A 14,411-nucleotide genomic window follows, 5' to 3' on the forward strand; every position below is an offset into this window, starting at 1 on the left:
GCATGCACTGAATAACTGAATAACATTATAAATTGACCAGAAACTAGTTCAACCCCAAGTTTGTGAGTTTAAGATTGCTTGTCAAGTTCAGGTCCAGAGTGTGTCTTATTATGTTAGTAGGACAAATCACACTCTAAGTTAAATCACAGAGAATATGCATCTTTTTAACAACAACTAGCAGATTTATGAAATAACAAGTGTCTAATACTTTATTTTTCCAGTTTTCAGGTGTCTTATACATTACTTTTCCGATCCTACATTGCAGGTCATTTGATGGAATTTTTGCCTCTTTGTCTAAAATATGTCATCAGACAACAGAAGCTACTCAAGTCCTCCTTTCTTCCAGTTACTCGGATTTTTTGAGAATAATTCTGCACACTTCTATATTTCTACTCCTTTATTTTTCCTGTATTTTCTCTCTGTTGTTGGGAACAGCCTCATTTTATACATTATAAAGACGGACAATCAGCTTTTTGAGCCTATGTACCGGTTGCTCTCAATGCTTGCTGTCACTGATCTGAGCATAACTCTGTCTATACTGCCCTCTGTGGTCTGTTTTCTTTTCTTTGACTTAAGAAATATTCATGGCTATGCCTGTTTTACACAGGCCTATTGTATCCATTCAATGGCAACAATAGGATCCACAATTTTGGTGGCTATGGCTTTTGACCGCTATATCGCCATATGTAATCCTCTGAGGTATGCTTCTATCTTACATCCAATGATATCAAAGATACGCCTGACAGCTATAATTAGGGGTGTGGGTATCATGTTGCCACTTCCTTTCTTGCTCAGAAGGCTTCAATATTGTGACCATAATAAACTTTACCATGCCTTTTGTATACACCCTGATGTGATGAAGCTTGCCTGCTCAGACATATCCATTAATATTGTATATGGCTTGGTAGTGGTCCTGTTTACATTTGTGTTAGATTCACTACTTATACTTTGTTCATATCTCATGATCCTCAGGGCTGTACTGCGAATTGCATCAAATAAGGGATCCCTGAAGGCGCTCAGTACCTGTGTGTCTCACATCAGTGTTGTGCTGATGTTTAACATCCCTCTGTTTTCAATTACTTTGGTCCACAGATATGGCAAGGATGCTCCTCCTGTTGTACATGTTCTCATGGGCCTTTCCTACCTGTGCCTCCCACAAGTGCTAAACCCACTTATCTACAGCATGAAAACAGAGATGATCCAAAATTCACTCTACAAACTTGTTAGAAGAAAGACTCTAAATGAAAAACATGGTGATGATCTCAACACAACCAATACAATTAGAACATTGACCAGGGGTGCAGAGTGAGAAGCCGTCCCCCCCTCCTCTCAAGTGGCTTAATATTCAAAGGTGGAATTGGATTAGTAACAGCAATGCAAATATAATGCTAATTTGTCATTCGTGTTTATATATTTCAAGTCCCAGGCATTACTTCAACTCTCCTTCTTTCTACCAGAAATTCAGCAAATGAAGAAATCAAAAACATTGATCCAAGCCACCTCCTCTCAAGCAGCATTTCACTGACATCTCATGGCTAAGCAACCTAGACTATTTAACACAAGTGCATGAATGCAATTAACATAAGCAAAACAGATAAATAAGATAAACTAAGAGATATGGCACAGTATTTGTTGGAAAATAGATATGTCACAAGCTTATTAAACAAGATAATGAGTTAGCTTATTGGTGATTCAGAGGCTGCCTGTGGTGACAAAATGTGAGCTGGCTGCAGGCACAATTAACCAACAAGCCTCGGGGCAACATACAACTGTTGCTATGTTTCAGACAGCTTCATGAGAGTTTACCCAACATATGGAGATTATGGTCCCCAGGAGAACACAGCACACACCAAAGGTGGAATTATCTCAGGATATCACCCCATTGGCTCTTGTTTGCTACTGTTTCAGGGAAAACAGGAGCACTGTTGTTTTCATAAAGGGTCTGCCAAATGATTGCGGAGGTATTGTCACAGAACCCCAACTACTGGGTACAATTTAATGTTTGATTGTGAGAAACCCTACCATCAGAACACCATGAAACTCTGTCAAGCTTCAGGTGGTGCAGCTGACGGCACTGAAGGACCCCTTGCTTGTTACCTTTGACCACTTATTAATGGCTTCCAGCCCACTCCAATTCTTATGTCAGCTAAGCCTCTGTTTCCAATGACTGTAGATATTGATAGATCTGTGGAAAAGCTTAACGGGTGCCTCCGGTCTGAGTCCATAACAATGTGTGAAGGGTATGATTTCCAAGTACAATATTTGTTATGAGTCTAGTCCTTTGCAAACCTAAACAGGGGCTCCTCGTTGCCGGACACAGGGACCACCCTTGTATAAAAGCTTGATCACGGCCTTCCAGATGTATAGGCAGACCACTTTGAAGCCTCAAACCAGCCCGACGCATATCAGAGCAAACACACTGGTTATATAGTTTAGGTGGGGGTGTTATTTGGCTGCAAATCCTAACACATGGTGCAAAACCTGTCAAATGAGAGACGCCTACAAAGAAATCAACCATTCCATTTATTTTAGGAAGATGTCTTAGTTAGAAACATATTAAGCTGCGAGCCCTTGTAGAGGGGAGAGAAATTGTTGAATGGGGAGTTATTTAGTAATGGGTAGCGATGCAAGTACAGAACACCTTCTCAGTTTAGCAATGACAGCCCAAAACCCCAAGAAAGATAATTTGTCACTGCATTCAACCCCTGCGCAGCAATTGACCAAGCAATGAGTGACTTCTCATTGCTCCTTTGACATGAATAATTTGCTTAATTTACTTACAATTGCCCTGCGGTTCAAGTGGAAACGTAATGATAACCAAACCACCTGAGGTGATAATTGAGTCGATGTTAGAACCCTGAGCCTTCATATTTGTTTACTTAATCTCCAACACATAATCACGCCTACTTTTAATGACAAATGCATACACAACAAACAACTGCTGACTGCCAGGGGATGTGGTAACAATCCCCTTTTTGCAGTTTAAATTCTGATATGATATAATGTACATAAAATGCAAAGGGGTCACCTTCCATGAAATTGTGTCTAGCTGCTGGTAAATGCCACATCTATGTGTCAGTCTACTGAAAGAAGAAGAAAGCCCTCTACTGCTTTGTTCAATCCTCCTGTATGCTATTTGTCAATAATCAATCAACTCTATTCACCCTCTTAAAAGCCATGCTGTTTAAAGTCACCAGACTTATGCTGTCAAGATGGCAACATGTTACCTGTAGTTCCTGTAAAGTAAATGTACAGTATCAGACATAACGTACTGTACAACAATTTGACTTTTATCACCTCCCAGTTTACTGTGAATTAAACCCTGTAAAATCGGGTATTCAAGAGTTCTTTAGTGGAAGTTACTAACTGCAGTTCAACTAATTAGTATACTTCTCCTATGGATCTCCTGTTGCTACATTCCAATCCTGGGCTATTTAACAACATTCTCATTCTAGTGGATATGGAAAATATAACTATGCAAACCTGCAAGACCATCTGTTGTTGGTGGTCATGTGGACTCTACCTTGGTACTTGAGGTAATTGATTCAGCCCTTGGAAAATAGTCTCATAACGTGTAATCTCATAAGACCCTCTGCTGTTGCCTCTAAGCCCATTAAAGGTCATTTTCCCATTGGAAATGCAGAAAAATGGTTGAGTGGGAAAGATTAGAGTGACAGAGCCATAGAAGAACTCCTTGCTGCTTGTTGATCTGTCATAAAACAAGTTCCTTAGTCATGTAATGTCAATAAGACTGCATCTATATTGGACTAATCTCATTTATTGATGTGCATATTGTTTAAAATTGCTATGGCAAGTGTTAAAGGTAATAGGTCTGACATTTGTTAATGGATGACAGGTGTTGCAGTCAAGTCAATGGGCTTATATTGTAATGTTCATATGTAGTGCAAAAAGGTCAGAACAGTGATAATTCATATCCTTATTTACTTAACTTTGGCTGACTTTTACCAAGTGTAAACAAAATTGGTATGCCCCAATTGTCAGGTTGTTTTCTGAAGCAAAACACATCTCAGAGATCAACACTTACCTGACTAAAGTTGTGGGGTTGCTATGCTATTTGACACCGGGGCACAATTAATCTGTGTTGTCACTTTGAGTGGTCCGTCTTCTATGACTTATTAGTACTCAATGGGAGGAGTTTAAAGAAATTTAAGGAGGTGTTTAGTGAGGGTAAGTGCAGCTATAGAGAGGGGAATGATAATGCACAGAACCACACACAAGCATCTGACCATTAAAGGGCTGAGCAGACGGAATCTGAATGTGTTTAACTCAAGAGGGCACAATGGTAACACCACAGGGCTCTTCCTTACTAAAAGACTCAAGCCATTTGAGGGGCTGGGAACTGTGACTGACTGACTAAAAGTCCAGCCAGAGAGCCCCCCAGTATGGGTGTGGGTCAGTCACAGCATGAAACCCTAACAGTACATCCTCCCTATCTGATATGGTGAAGGTTCAATCATGGAACATTGTAGGGCTAAGCAGTAAGATTGGTGACCCTGAGTGGATAGATCTAATGGTGAACTATCAAATTAACTTGTTCCAAGAGACATGGGCGATTGATACGTGTGGCATCGATGGGTACCAGGCATACTTCTCACCTGCATATCCCTTTAAGGCTGGAAGGACCAAGGTGGGTTTGATTACGTTTATTGAAAAATCCTTCATGGGGAGAGTTATCATGCATCTCAATGAGTCTCCCTTTTTTCAGTGTATTTTAATTTATTTAGATAGAGAATGGGATCTCCTTATAATTAATTACTATAATAACTTCTTTGATGGGACAGCCCTGCGTGTGATAGATGCATTAGAGGCCGTGATTCAGTGGTTTTATTGGGATCCGCAGAAACCAATTGAGCTCCTTTGGGTTGGTGACTTTAACGCTTATCACTTCCCAGTAGTTTCAAAATTGAGTTGCAGCTTTACAGACAGCAATGAAGAGTCATTGATGCATTTTAGGCATGATGAGTATGGCAATACCCTTAATCATTTTGTTGTAAAATGTAACATCAAAAATGTGAATGAAGGAAGGGCAGAGGGAGGTCTGGTACCGACTTTCTTGGGTACGAACCTTCGATTATATTTTCAGCTCAGAGCTGTAGGGACATTTCTGGTGGGACTCAAGGCTGAATTCACTAGCTTCAGTGACCATGCATTGCTGCAGCTTGAAGGGGGTGAGGGCACAAAAGCTTCAGGCTAGAACGGGGTGTCGACTGATCCTAGGAAGAAAAAAAAGATTTATGATTAAGTGTGGTAAGGTTGATAAGGATACCTTTATGCCCTCCCTGTTTAATACTAAACAACTGACATTTCCCTGTGCTTTACAACGCGCAGGACCTAACGAGACTAAGGAGGCTTTTAGGGATGTTACAGACTTAATTAGATTAGCACTTACAAGTGTATCTGACTCGCAAAGTCACTTCATAGGGGGTTTGGTTCAATACGGCATGCACTAAAGCCTTTGCTGAACTTCATACTGAATTGCATGCTTAGCTGAGGGATAGATACCTGGCTGAATACCGGATAACAAGGGACAAGGGACAAGATGATGAGGGAGATCAAGGGAAAGGAATAGGAGGACCTAAGGGTAGCAAGTCAAACAAAACATACTGCCACCTTTTGGAGGGTGCTGAATTCCCCTTATTTTAGAGACTGGTCAGACTATTCCACCGAGGTTCATCAATTGAGCACTTCTCTGATATTTACTCATGTGAGCAGGGCATTGAAAGGAGTAGGGTTGATCGGGCAAAAGTGATAGTATCTATGCCTTTGATGTTTGAGTTAGAGGAAGAAATGACTGCCCTTAGGGGGAGTTGTAGAGTGAAGGCACCTGGCCCGGACAGGATTCCTGTGGACCTATACATCGATTTCCAGAAGCTGAGAGGGCTATTGCTTACTAATGTCTTTAAAGCGATTACAAAGGTCAGCCCACCCCTTTCATGGAAAAAAACTGTTATTGTCCCCATTTATAAAAAAGGGAATACGACCCAACCAATGAATTACAGACCCATATTCACTTTTGGGCTCCACGTCCAAAATAATGGGCTGCATTGTTGTAAATACCAACAATATCCTTGTAGACACCCAATATGGGTTTAAGAAGGAAATGGGCACAATAGATTAGTGCCTGAATTTGAGCCGGATTATAGCAAAATATGCTGTCATTAAGAAAGGCAGCTTGTTCAAGGCTTTTATGGACCTATCCCCAGCGTTGATTGCATCACACACTTTGGGGATGATATTGTTTGTTTTATTAGACAACTTTATTTTATTCTGAGGCCAAAGTGTCAAATCATTTTGGAAGGGATGGGGCATGTAGAGACTCATTCGATATAAAGCAAGGAGTGAGGCAAGATTGGATCCTCGCTCCCTTCCTCTTTTAGCTTTATACAAATAGAAGAGAGGCAGCAATTACCTCCAGATCAAGAGACACCCCCTTTGTGGTAACACCCTCCCCACCAATCCTACTTTACGCATATGACATGGGTTTAGTTGCCAGAACAGGGAAAGCATTGCAGGGGTTTATTGATGATTGTATCAGTTTCATGAGTGATCACGACCTTCAGGTTAATGCAAAGAAAACATTTAGTATGAGGTGTTGGAAGCACCCCAGGAAAACCCCACTATTTCATATTAACAATATTAGAGTTGAGGAGACAGTGGCCTTTTCCTAGCTTGTAGTCCTCTTTAATAGCAAAACCTACTTGGAAGCCAATGGTGGGTACAAAAATGGATCTGATGGAAAAGATCTTAGTGTGGCTACAGAATTGTTGTAAATCCTGGAAACCAAACCCGTGAAAGAGTTATTGATTGTTTATACATCACAATTGGTGTCTATTGCTACTTATGGGCAGGTCTATAGGATACAGTGGATGTGGGTGGCGTACAGAGGGCAGAAAATGCCTTCCTTAGGAATGTATTAGCTGTCCTGCATGGTAGCTTCACCATTATGTGCCGTGAGGAGCTCTGCATGCCCTATATTGAGGACAACATTAAATTAGCACTGGGCAGAAAATGCCTTCCTTAGGAATGGATTAGCTGTCCTGCATGGTAGATCCACCATTATGTGCCGTGAGGAGCTCTGCATGCCCTATAATGAGGACAACATTAAATTAGCACTGCTTTTGTTGTGGAAATCTATCCGAACCATGGAGTCTTCCCCATTAAACTGTATGGTCATCAAAGACTGTTTAAATTTGTCTGGTGCCCTGGAGATCCCCTTGCTTGTGTATATCAAAGTTACATGTGAGGATACTGGGTGTTCTCACATCCTAGTACTTGTACTCGCTATTCCAAAGCTAGGCTGAAAAGAAATATATAGGGAAATTTATGACCTCTATAGAAGCTGCTAATTGTAACAAACCCACAGTATGTATGTACTAGCAGTTACTCCCTCAGGGAGGGGTCCAAATGTACGTAGCCATGATTCAGAATTATCAAGACCGCTTTGTTCTCACCAGATCTTGCTATAAGTAAATCCCAATCATGGTGGGTTATCTGAGGAAATGTAACTCCTTGTTGGAGCTTGCCCCCTGTCCCGTCATGGTAAATCTATTCAGTCAGTCATGCATATCATGTTTTTCTGCCCTTTTAATATAGTACCCAGGAAAATTTGCTGCTTCCACACCTCAGACAATTTACTTTTTGCCAGAGTAAGCCAGTGCTGTTAATTCTGTAGCAAGTACAGTCTCCCCTGGTGTGTTACTCCGTGGTGAACTTTATCTGGCAAGCACTGAAAATAAGAAGGATTACAACCAACTTATGGGTGATTAATTCAGATTGTTAGAAGACTTGTTTTATTGCACGCATTTTATTAAGGCTGGCCTCTTTTTATCTCAGTTTTTACATAGTTTTTATCTTTGTTCTCTTCTTTTAGGTATATATGAATTTCTACTGTGTGCCCACGTTTGCAAATTGTTAGTGCATTTCATTTTATGCATTTTGTATTGTGTTACTTCTATGTGCTTTTATGCTGCAGAATTGCTTCGAATAAAGTTTGAACTGACTGACCATTATTATTCACAAGCAACACTTAGGGGGTGATTCTAACCCTGGCGGTCGGTGATAAAGCGGCGGCCAACCCGCCAACAGGCCGGCGGTCCAAAAAATGGAATTCTGACCCTGGCGGGAACAGCCAACACAGCCCGCCACATTAACACTCCGACCGCCACCGCGGTACAGACAAAGAGCGCGGCGGTCACCGCCAACAGGCAGACGGCAGACAATGTACCGCCCACAGTATCACAACTCACCAATCCGCCACCTTTTCCGGGGCGGGAGCCCCGCCGATAAAAACACGGCGGAAACAGACTACGGACGGGAAAACGCTCACCAAAACACACTCCACGAGTACGGAGGACAGCATGGAACCCGAATTAAACATCCTACCTGCACTCGTCTACCTGCTCATCTACCACGAGTACGAACTCCGGCGCAGACGACAACGGTGAGTACTGCACCTACGACACACGGGAGGGGGGAGGAGGAAAGGTTACGGGCACACACATATGCGACCCCCCCAAACTTTGTACACATCAATGCAGAGCAACAATGCACAGTGACACCACCCAAACCCCCCTGAAAAATGCAAAGACATAATTAAATTGTGAACCAAATTTTTATATAAAAAATAGACTCTGAGACGTATCGGCAACTATGCAAAATATCCATAACAAAATAATACTATACACACTGCCATGGCGAACCGAGGCAATTAGTCCGCTACATCCAAGTCAAATGGAACAGTCCGTGGGCTACAGTGTAGCGACACAAGGGCAAAGCCCACACAGGAGACCTGAGTCCTTTGGAGAGAACACTGCAGGGGCATCTGATGAAAATACTACAGGCACCTCAGGGGGAAGGGAAGGGGGGGCACCACAGCCACATGAGTCCACGACGCAAGATCCACGAAGGGGCCACCATGCCCACTGTGCCATCCTGGGGAGTGCAAAGCCACAGTCTCTCAAGTCTCTACAGTGGGTGGCTTGCCCACTGTACCATCCTGGGGAGTGCAAAGCCACAGTCTCTCAAGTCTCTACAGTGGTTGGCTTGCCCACTGTACCATCCTGGGGAGTGCAAAGCCACAGTCTCTCAAGTCTCTACAGTGGGTGGCTTGCCCACTGTACCATCCTGGGGAGTGCAAAGCCACAGTCTCTCAAGTCTCTACAGTGGGTGGGTTGCCCACTGTGCCATCCTGGGGAGTGCAAAGCCACAGTCTCTCAAGTCTCTACAGTGGGTGGCTTGCCCACTCTGCCATCCTGGGGAGTGCAAAGCCACAGTCTCTCAAGTGGATAACAGTCTCCACTGGTCAAGGAGGAGGCATGGTGGGCACAGTGAACCATAAACAGTGCTTGAGATGAAGGGGCCCAGCGGAGCGGTGCTTGAGACGGCGGGGCCCAGCGGAGCGGTGCTTGAGACGGCGGGGCCCAGCGGAGCGGTGCTTGAGAAGGAGGGGCCCAGCAGAGCGGTGCTTGAGACGGCGAGGCCCAGCGGAGCGGTGCTTGAGATGAAGGGGCCCAGCGGAGCGGTGCTTGAGATGAAGGGGCCCAGCGGCGCGGTGCTTGAGACGGCGGGGCCCAGCGGAGCGGTGCTTGAGATGAAGGGGCCCAGCGGAGCGGTGCTTGAGATGAAGGGGCCCAGCGGAGCGGTGCTTGAGATGAAGGGGCCCAGCGGCGCGGTGCTTGAGACGGCGGGGCCCAGCGGAGTGGTGCTTGAGATGAAGGGGCCCAGCGGAGCGGTGCTTGAGACGGCGGGGCCCAGCGGAGCGGTGCTTGAGATGAAGGGGCCCAGCGGAGCGGTGCTTGAGACGGCGGGTCCCAGCGGAGCGGTGCTTGAGATGAAGGGGCCCAGCGGAGCAGTGCTTGAGACGGCGGGGCCCAGCGGAGCGGTGCTTGAGACGGCGGGGCCCAGCGGAGCGGTGCTTGAGACGGCGGGGCCCAGCGGAGCGGTGCTTGAGACGGCGGGGCCCAGCGGAGCGGTGCTTGAGAAGAAGGGGCCCAGCGGAGCGGTGCTTGAGATGGCGGGGCCCAGCGGAGCGGTGCTTGAGATGAAGGGGCCCAGCGGAGCGGTGCTTGAGATGAAGGGGCCCAGCGGCACGGTGCTTGAGACGGCGGGGCCCAGCGGAGCGGTGCTTGAGATGAAGGGGCCCAGCGGAGCGGTGCTTGAGATAAAGGGGCCCAGCGGAGCGGTGCTTGAGATGAAGGGGCCCAGCGGCGCGGTGCTTGAGACGGCGGGGCCCAGCGGAGCGGTGCTTGAGATGAAGGGGCCCAGCGGAGCGGTGCTTGAGACGGCGGGGCCCAGCGGAGCGGTGCTTGAGATGAAGGGGCCCAGCGGAGCGGTGCTTGAGACGGCGGGGCCCAGCGGAGCAGTGCTTGAGACGAAGGGGCCCAGCGGAGCGGTGCTTGAGACGGCGGGGCCCAGCGGAGCGGTGCTTGAGATGGCGGGGCCCAGCGGAGCGGTGCTTGAGATGAAGGGGCCCAGCGGAGCGGTGCTTGAGATGAAGGGGCCCAGCGGCACGGTGCTTGAGACGGCGGGGCCCAGCGGAGCGGTGCTTGAGATGAAGGGGCCCAGCGGAGCGGTGCTTGAGATAAAGGGGCCCAGCGGAGCGGTGCTTGAGATGAAGGGGCCCAGCGGCGCGGTGCTTGAGACGGCGGGGCCCAGCGGAGCGGTGCTTGAGATGAAGGGGCCCAGCGGAGCGGTGCTTGAGACGGCGGGGCCCAGCGGAGCGGTGCTTGAGATGAAGGGGCCCAGCGGAGCGGTGCTTGAGACGGCGGGGCCCAGCGGAGCAGTGCTTGAGATGAAGGGGCCCAGCGGAGCGGTGCTTGAGACGGCGGGGCCCAGCGGAGCGGTGCTTGAGATGGCGGGGCCCAGCGGAGCGGTGCTTGAGATGAAGGGGCCCAGCGGCGCGGTGCTTGAGACGGCGGGGCCCAGCGGAGCAGTGCTTGAGATGAAGGGGCCCAGCGGAGCGGTGCTTGAGATGAAGGGGCCCAGCGGAGCGGTGCTTGAGATGAAGGGGCCCAGCGGCGCGGTGCGTGAGACGGCGGGGCCCAGCGGAGCGGTGCTTGAGATGAAGGGGCCCAGCGGAGCGGTGCTTGAGACGGCGGGGCCCAGCGGAGCGGTGCTTGAGATGAAGGGGCCCAGCGGAGCGGTGCTTGAGACGGCGGGGCCCAGCGGAGCGGTGCTTGAGATGAAGGGGCCCAGCGGAGCGGTGCTTGAGATGAAGGGGCCCAGCGGCGCGGTGCTTGAGACGGCGGGGCCCAGCGGAGCGGTGCTTGAGATGAAGGGGCCCAGCGGAGCGGTGCTTGAGATGAAGCGGCCCAGCGGAGCGGTGCTTGAGATGAAGGGGCCCAGCGGCGCGGTGCTTGAGACGGCGGGGCCCAGCGGCGCGGTGCTTGAGACGGCGGGGCCCAGTGGAGCGGTGCTTGAGATGAAGGGGCCCAGCGGAGCGGTGCTTGAGACGGCGGAGCCCAGCGGAGCGGTGCTTGAGATGAAGGGGCCCAGCGGAGCGGTGCTTGATACGGCGGGTCCCAGCGGAGCGGTGCTTGAGATGAAGGGGCCCAGCGGAGCGGTGCTTGAGACGGCGGGGCCCAGCGGAGCGGTGCTTGAGACGGCGGGGCCCAGCGGAGCGGTGCTTGAGACGGCGGGGCCCAGCGGAGCGGTGCTTGAGAAGAAGGGGCCCAGCGGAGCGGTGCTTGAGACGGCGGGGCCCAGCGGAGCGGTGCTTGAGATGAAGGGGCCCAGCGGAGCGGTGCTTGAGATGAAGGGGCCCAGCGGCACGGTGCTTGAGACGGCGGGGCCCAGCGGAGCGGTGCTTGAGATGAAGGGGCCCAGCGGAGCGGTGCTTGAGATAAAGGGGCCCAGCGGAGCGGTGCTTGAGATGAAGGGGCCCAGCGGCGCGGTGCTTGAGACGGCGGGGCCCAGCGGAGCGGTGCTTGAGATGAAGGGGCCCAGCGGAGCGGTGCTTGAGACGGCGGGGCCCAGCGGAGCGGTGCTTGAGATGAAGGGGCCCAGCGGAGCGGTGCTTGAGACGGCGGGGCCCAGCGGAGCAGTGCTTGAGATGAAGGGGCCCAGCGGAGCGGTGCTTGAGACGGCGGGGCCCAGCGGAGCGGTGCTTGAGACGGCGGGGCCCAGCGGAGCGGTGCTTGAGATGAAGGGGCCCAGCGGCGCGGTGCTTGAGACGGCGGGGCCCAGCGGAGCGGTGCTTGAGATGAAGGGGCCCAGCGGAGCGGTGCTTGAGATGAAGGGGCCCAGCGGAGCGGTGCTTGAGATGAAGGGGCCCAGCGGCGCGGTGCGTGAGACGGCGGGGCCCAGCGGAGCGGTGCTTGAGATGAAGGGGCCCAGCGGAGCGGTGCTTGAGACGGCGGGGCCCAGCGGAGCGGTGCTTGAGATGAAGGGGCCCAGCGGAGCGGTGCTTGAGACGGCGGGGCCCAGCGGAGCGATGCTTGAGACGGCGGGGCCCAGCGGAGCGGTGCTTGAGATGAAGGGGCCCAGCGGAGCGGTGCTTGAGATGAAGGGGCCCAGCGGAGCGGTGCTTGAGATGAAGGGGGCCAGCGGAGCGGAGCGGTGCTTGAGATGAAGGGGCCCAGCGGAGCGGTGATTGAGACGCCGGGGCCCAGCGGAGCGGTGCTTGAGACGGCGGGGCCCAGCGGAGCGGTGCTTGAGATGAAGGGGCCCAGCGGAGCGGTGCTTGAGATGAAGGGGCCCAGCGGAGCGGTGCTCTTCTGCACGGCGGGCCCTGTTCAGCAGTGCTCTTCTGCACGGCGGGCCACTGTTCATCGGTGCCTATCTTCACGGCGGGCCCTGTTCAGCGGTGCTCTTCTCCACGGCGGGCCCTGTTCAGCGGTGCTCTTCTGCACGGCGGGCCCTGTTCAGCGGTGCTCTTCTCCACGGCGGGCCCTGTTCAGCGGTGCTCTTCTGCACGGCGGGCCCCTGTTCAGCGGTGCCTATCTTCACAGCGGGCCCTGTTCAGCGGTGCTCTTCTCCACGGCGGGCCCTGTTCAGCGGTGCTCTTCTCCACGGCGGGCCCCTGTTCAGTGGTGCCTATCTTCACGGCGGGCCCTGTTCAGCGGTGCTCTTCTCCACGGCGGGCCCTGTTAAGCGGTGCTCTTCTCCACGGCGGGCCCCTGTTCAGCGGTGCCTATCTTCACGGCGGGCCCTGTTCAGCGGTGCTCTTCTCCACGGCGGGCCCTGTTGAGCGGTGCTCTTCTCCACGGCGGGCCCCTGTTCAGCGGTGCCTATCTTCACGGCGGGCCCTGTTCAGCGGTGCTCTTCTCCACGGCGGGCCCTGTTCAGCGGTGCTCTTCTGCACGGCGGGCCCTGTTCAGCGGTGCTCTTCTCCACGGCGGGCCCTGTTCAGCGGTGCTCTTCTGCACGGCGGGCCCCTGTTCAGCGGTGCCTATCTTCACGGCGGGCCCTGTTCAGCGGTGCTCTTCTCCACGGCGGGCCCTGTTCAGCGGTGCTCTTCTCCACGGCGGGCCCCTGTTCAGTGGTGCCTATCTTCACGGCGGGCCCTGTTCAGCGGTGCTCTTCTCCACGGCGGGCCCTGTTCAGCGGTGCTCTTCTCCACGGCGGGCCCCTGTTCAGCGGTGCCTATCTTCACGGCGGGCCCTGTTCAGCGGTGCTCTTCTCCACGGCGGGCCCTGTTCAGCGGTGCTCTTCTCCACGGCGGGCCCCTGTTCAGCGGTGCCTATCTTCACGGAGGGCCCTGTTCAGCGGTGCTCTTCTCCACGGCGGGCCCTGTTCAGCGGTGCACATCCAGTAGGTTCCAGGGAGCCAGACCTGGCCTGGACTCCGTGCTCAGAAGCCCTCCGGCCGTGATGTTCCTGGGCCCTTCGGTGACGGGGTCCTGGGCCCTTTGGTGTCCTCCTTTCCAGCTGGGATGTGGCATGTGGGGCCCACCTGCTCCGCGCTCCTGCTGGCTGACGTCTCCGCCCTGCTGCCCTTACGCTCCTTAGATGGGGCTCTCGGGCCCTTGCCTCCCCTAGACGTTGTGGCTGGTGAAGTGGGCGAACTCTGCTCCTTGGGGGCAGCCGTGTCAGTCTTCGCACGGCGGCCCTTGTGTTTCCTGTTCCTCTTGCCGGGGGGGGGCTGGATGTGTCCTTGCTGCTGATGGAGGTGTCACTGCTGGCAAAGGGTGGGCTCCAGAACCCATGCACAACATTGACACCCGAAGTTGGGCTGGTGGTGGCTGTGGTGCTCTTGGGACTCTTTGCAGATGGAGGGGGTAGGTCATCGGAGGGGAAGAGGTCAAGATTAGCCAGGAAAAGTTTTTTAGGGCCAAGGTAAAAGGTAGGAGAAGTGGAGATGGAAGTGGAGGAAGAGGATGTGGTTGTAGGAGAGTCAGGTGTGCTGTCATTGGGTGAAGGTGCAGGTGCTGTAGGCTGTTGTGAGGTGGATGT

General features: G+C 51.8%; 1 protein-coding gene across 1 annotated transcript; it reads left to right on the top strand.

Moving 5' to 3' along the window:
- Positions 1 to 301: 301 nt before the first annotated feature.
- On the top strand, positions 302 to 1,309 carry LOC138249443 (olfactory receptor 51G2-like). Its single transcript, XM_069203403.1, has one exon. The coding sequence runs from the start codon at positions 302 to 304 to the stop codon at positions 1,307 to 1,309; it is 1,008 nt and encodes a 335-aa protein (XP_069059504.1).
- The last annotated feature ends 13,102 nt before the right edge of the window (positions 1,310 to 14,411 follow it).

The sequence above is a fragment of the Pleurodeles waltl genome, chromosome 8 (genome assembly GCF_031143425.1).
Source record: "Pleurodeles waltl isolate 20211129_DDA chromosome 8, aPleWal1.hap1.20221129, whole genome shotgun sequence".
NCBI classification, from domain to species: Eukaryota; Metazoa; Chordata; class Amphibia; order Caudata; family Salamandridae; genus Pleurodeles; species Pleurodeles waltl.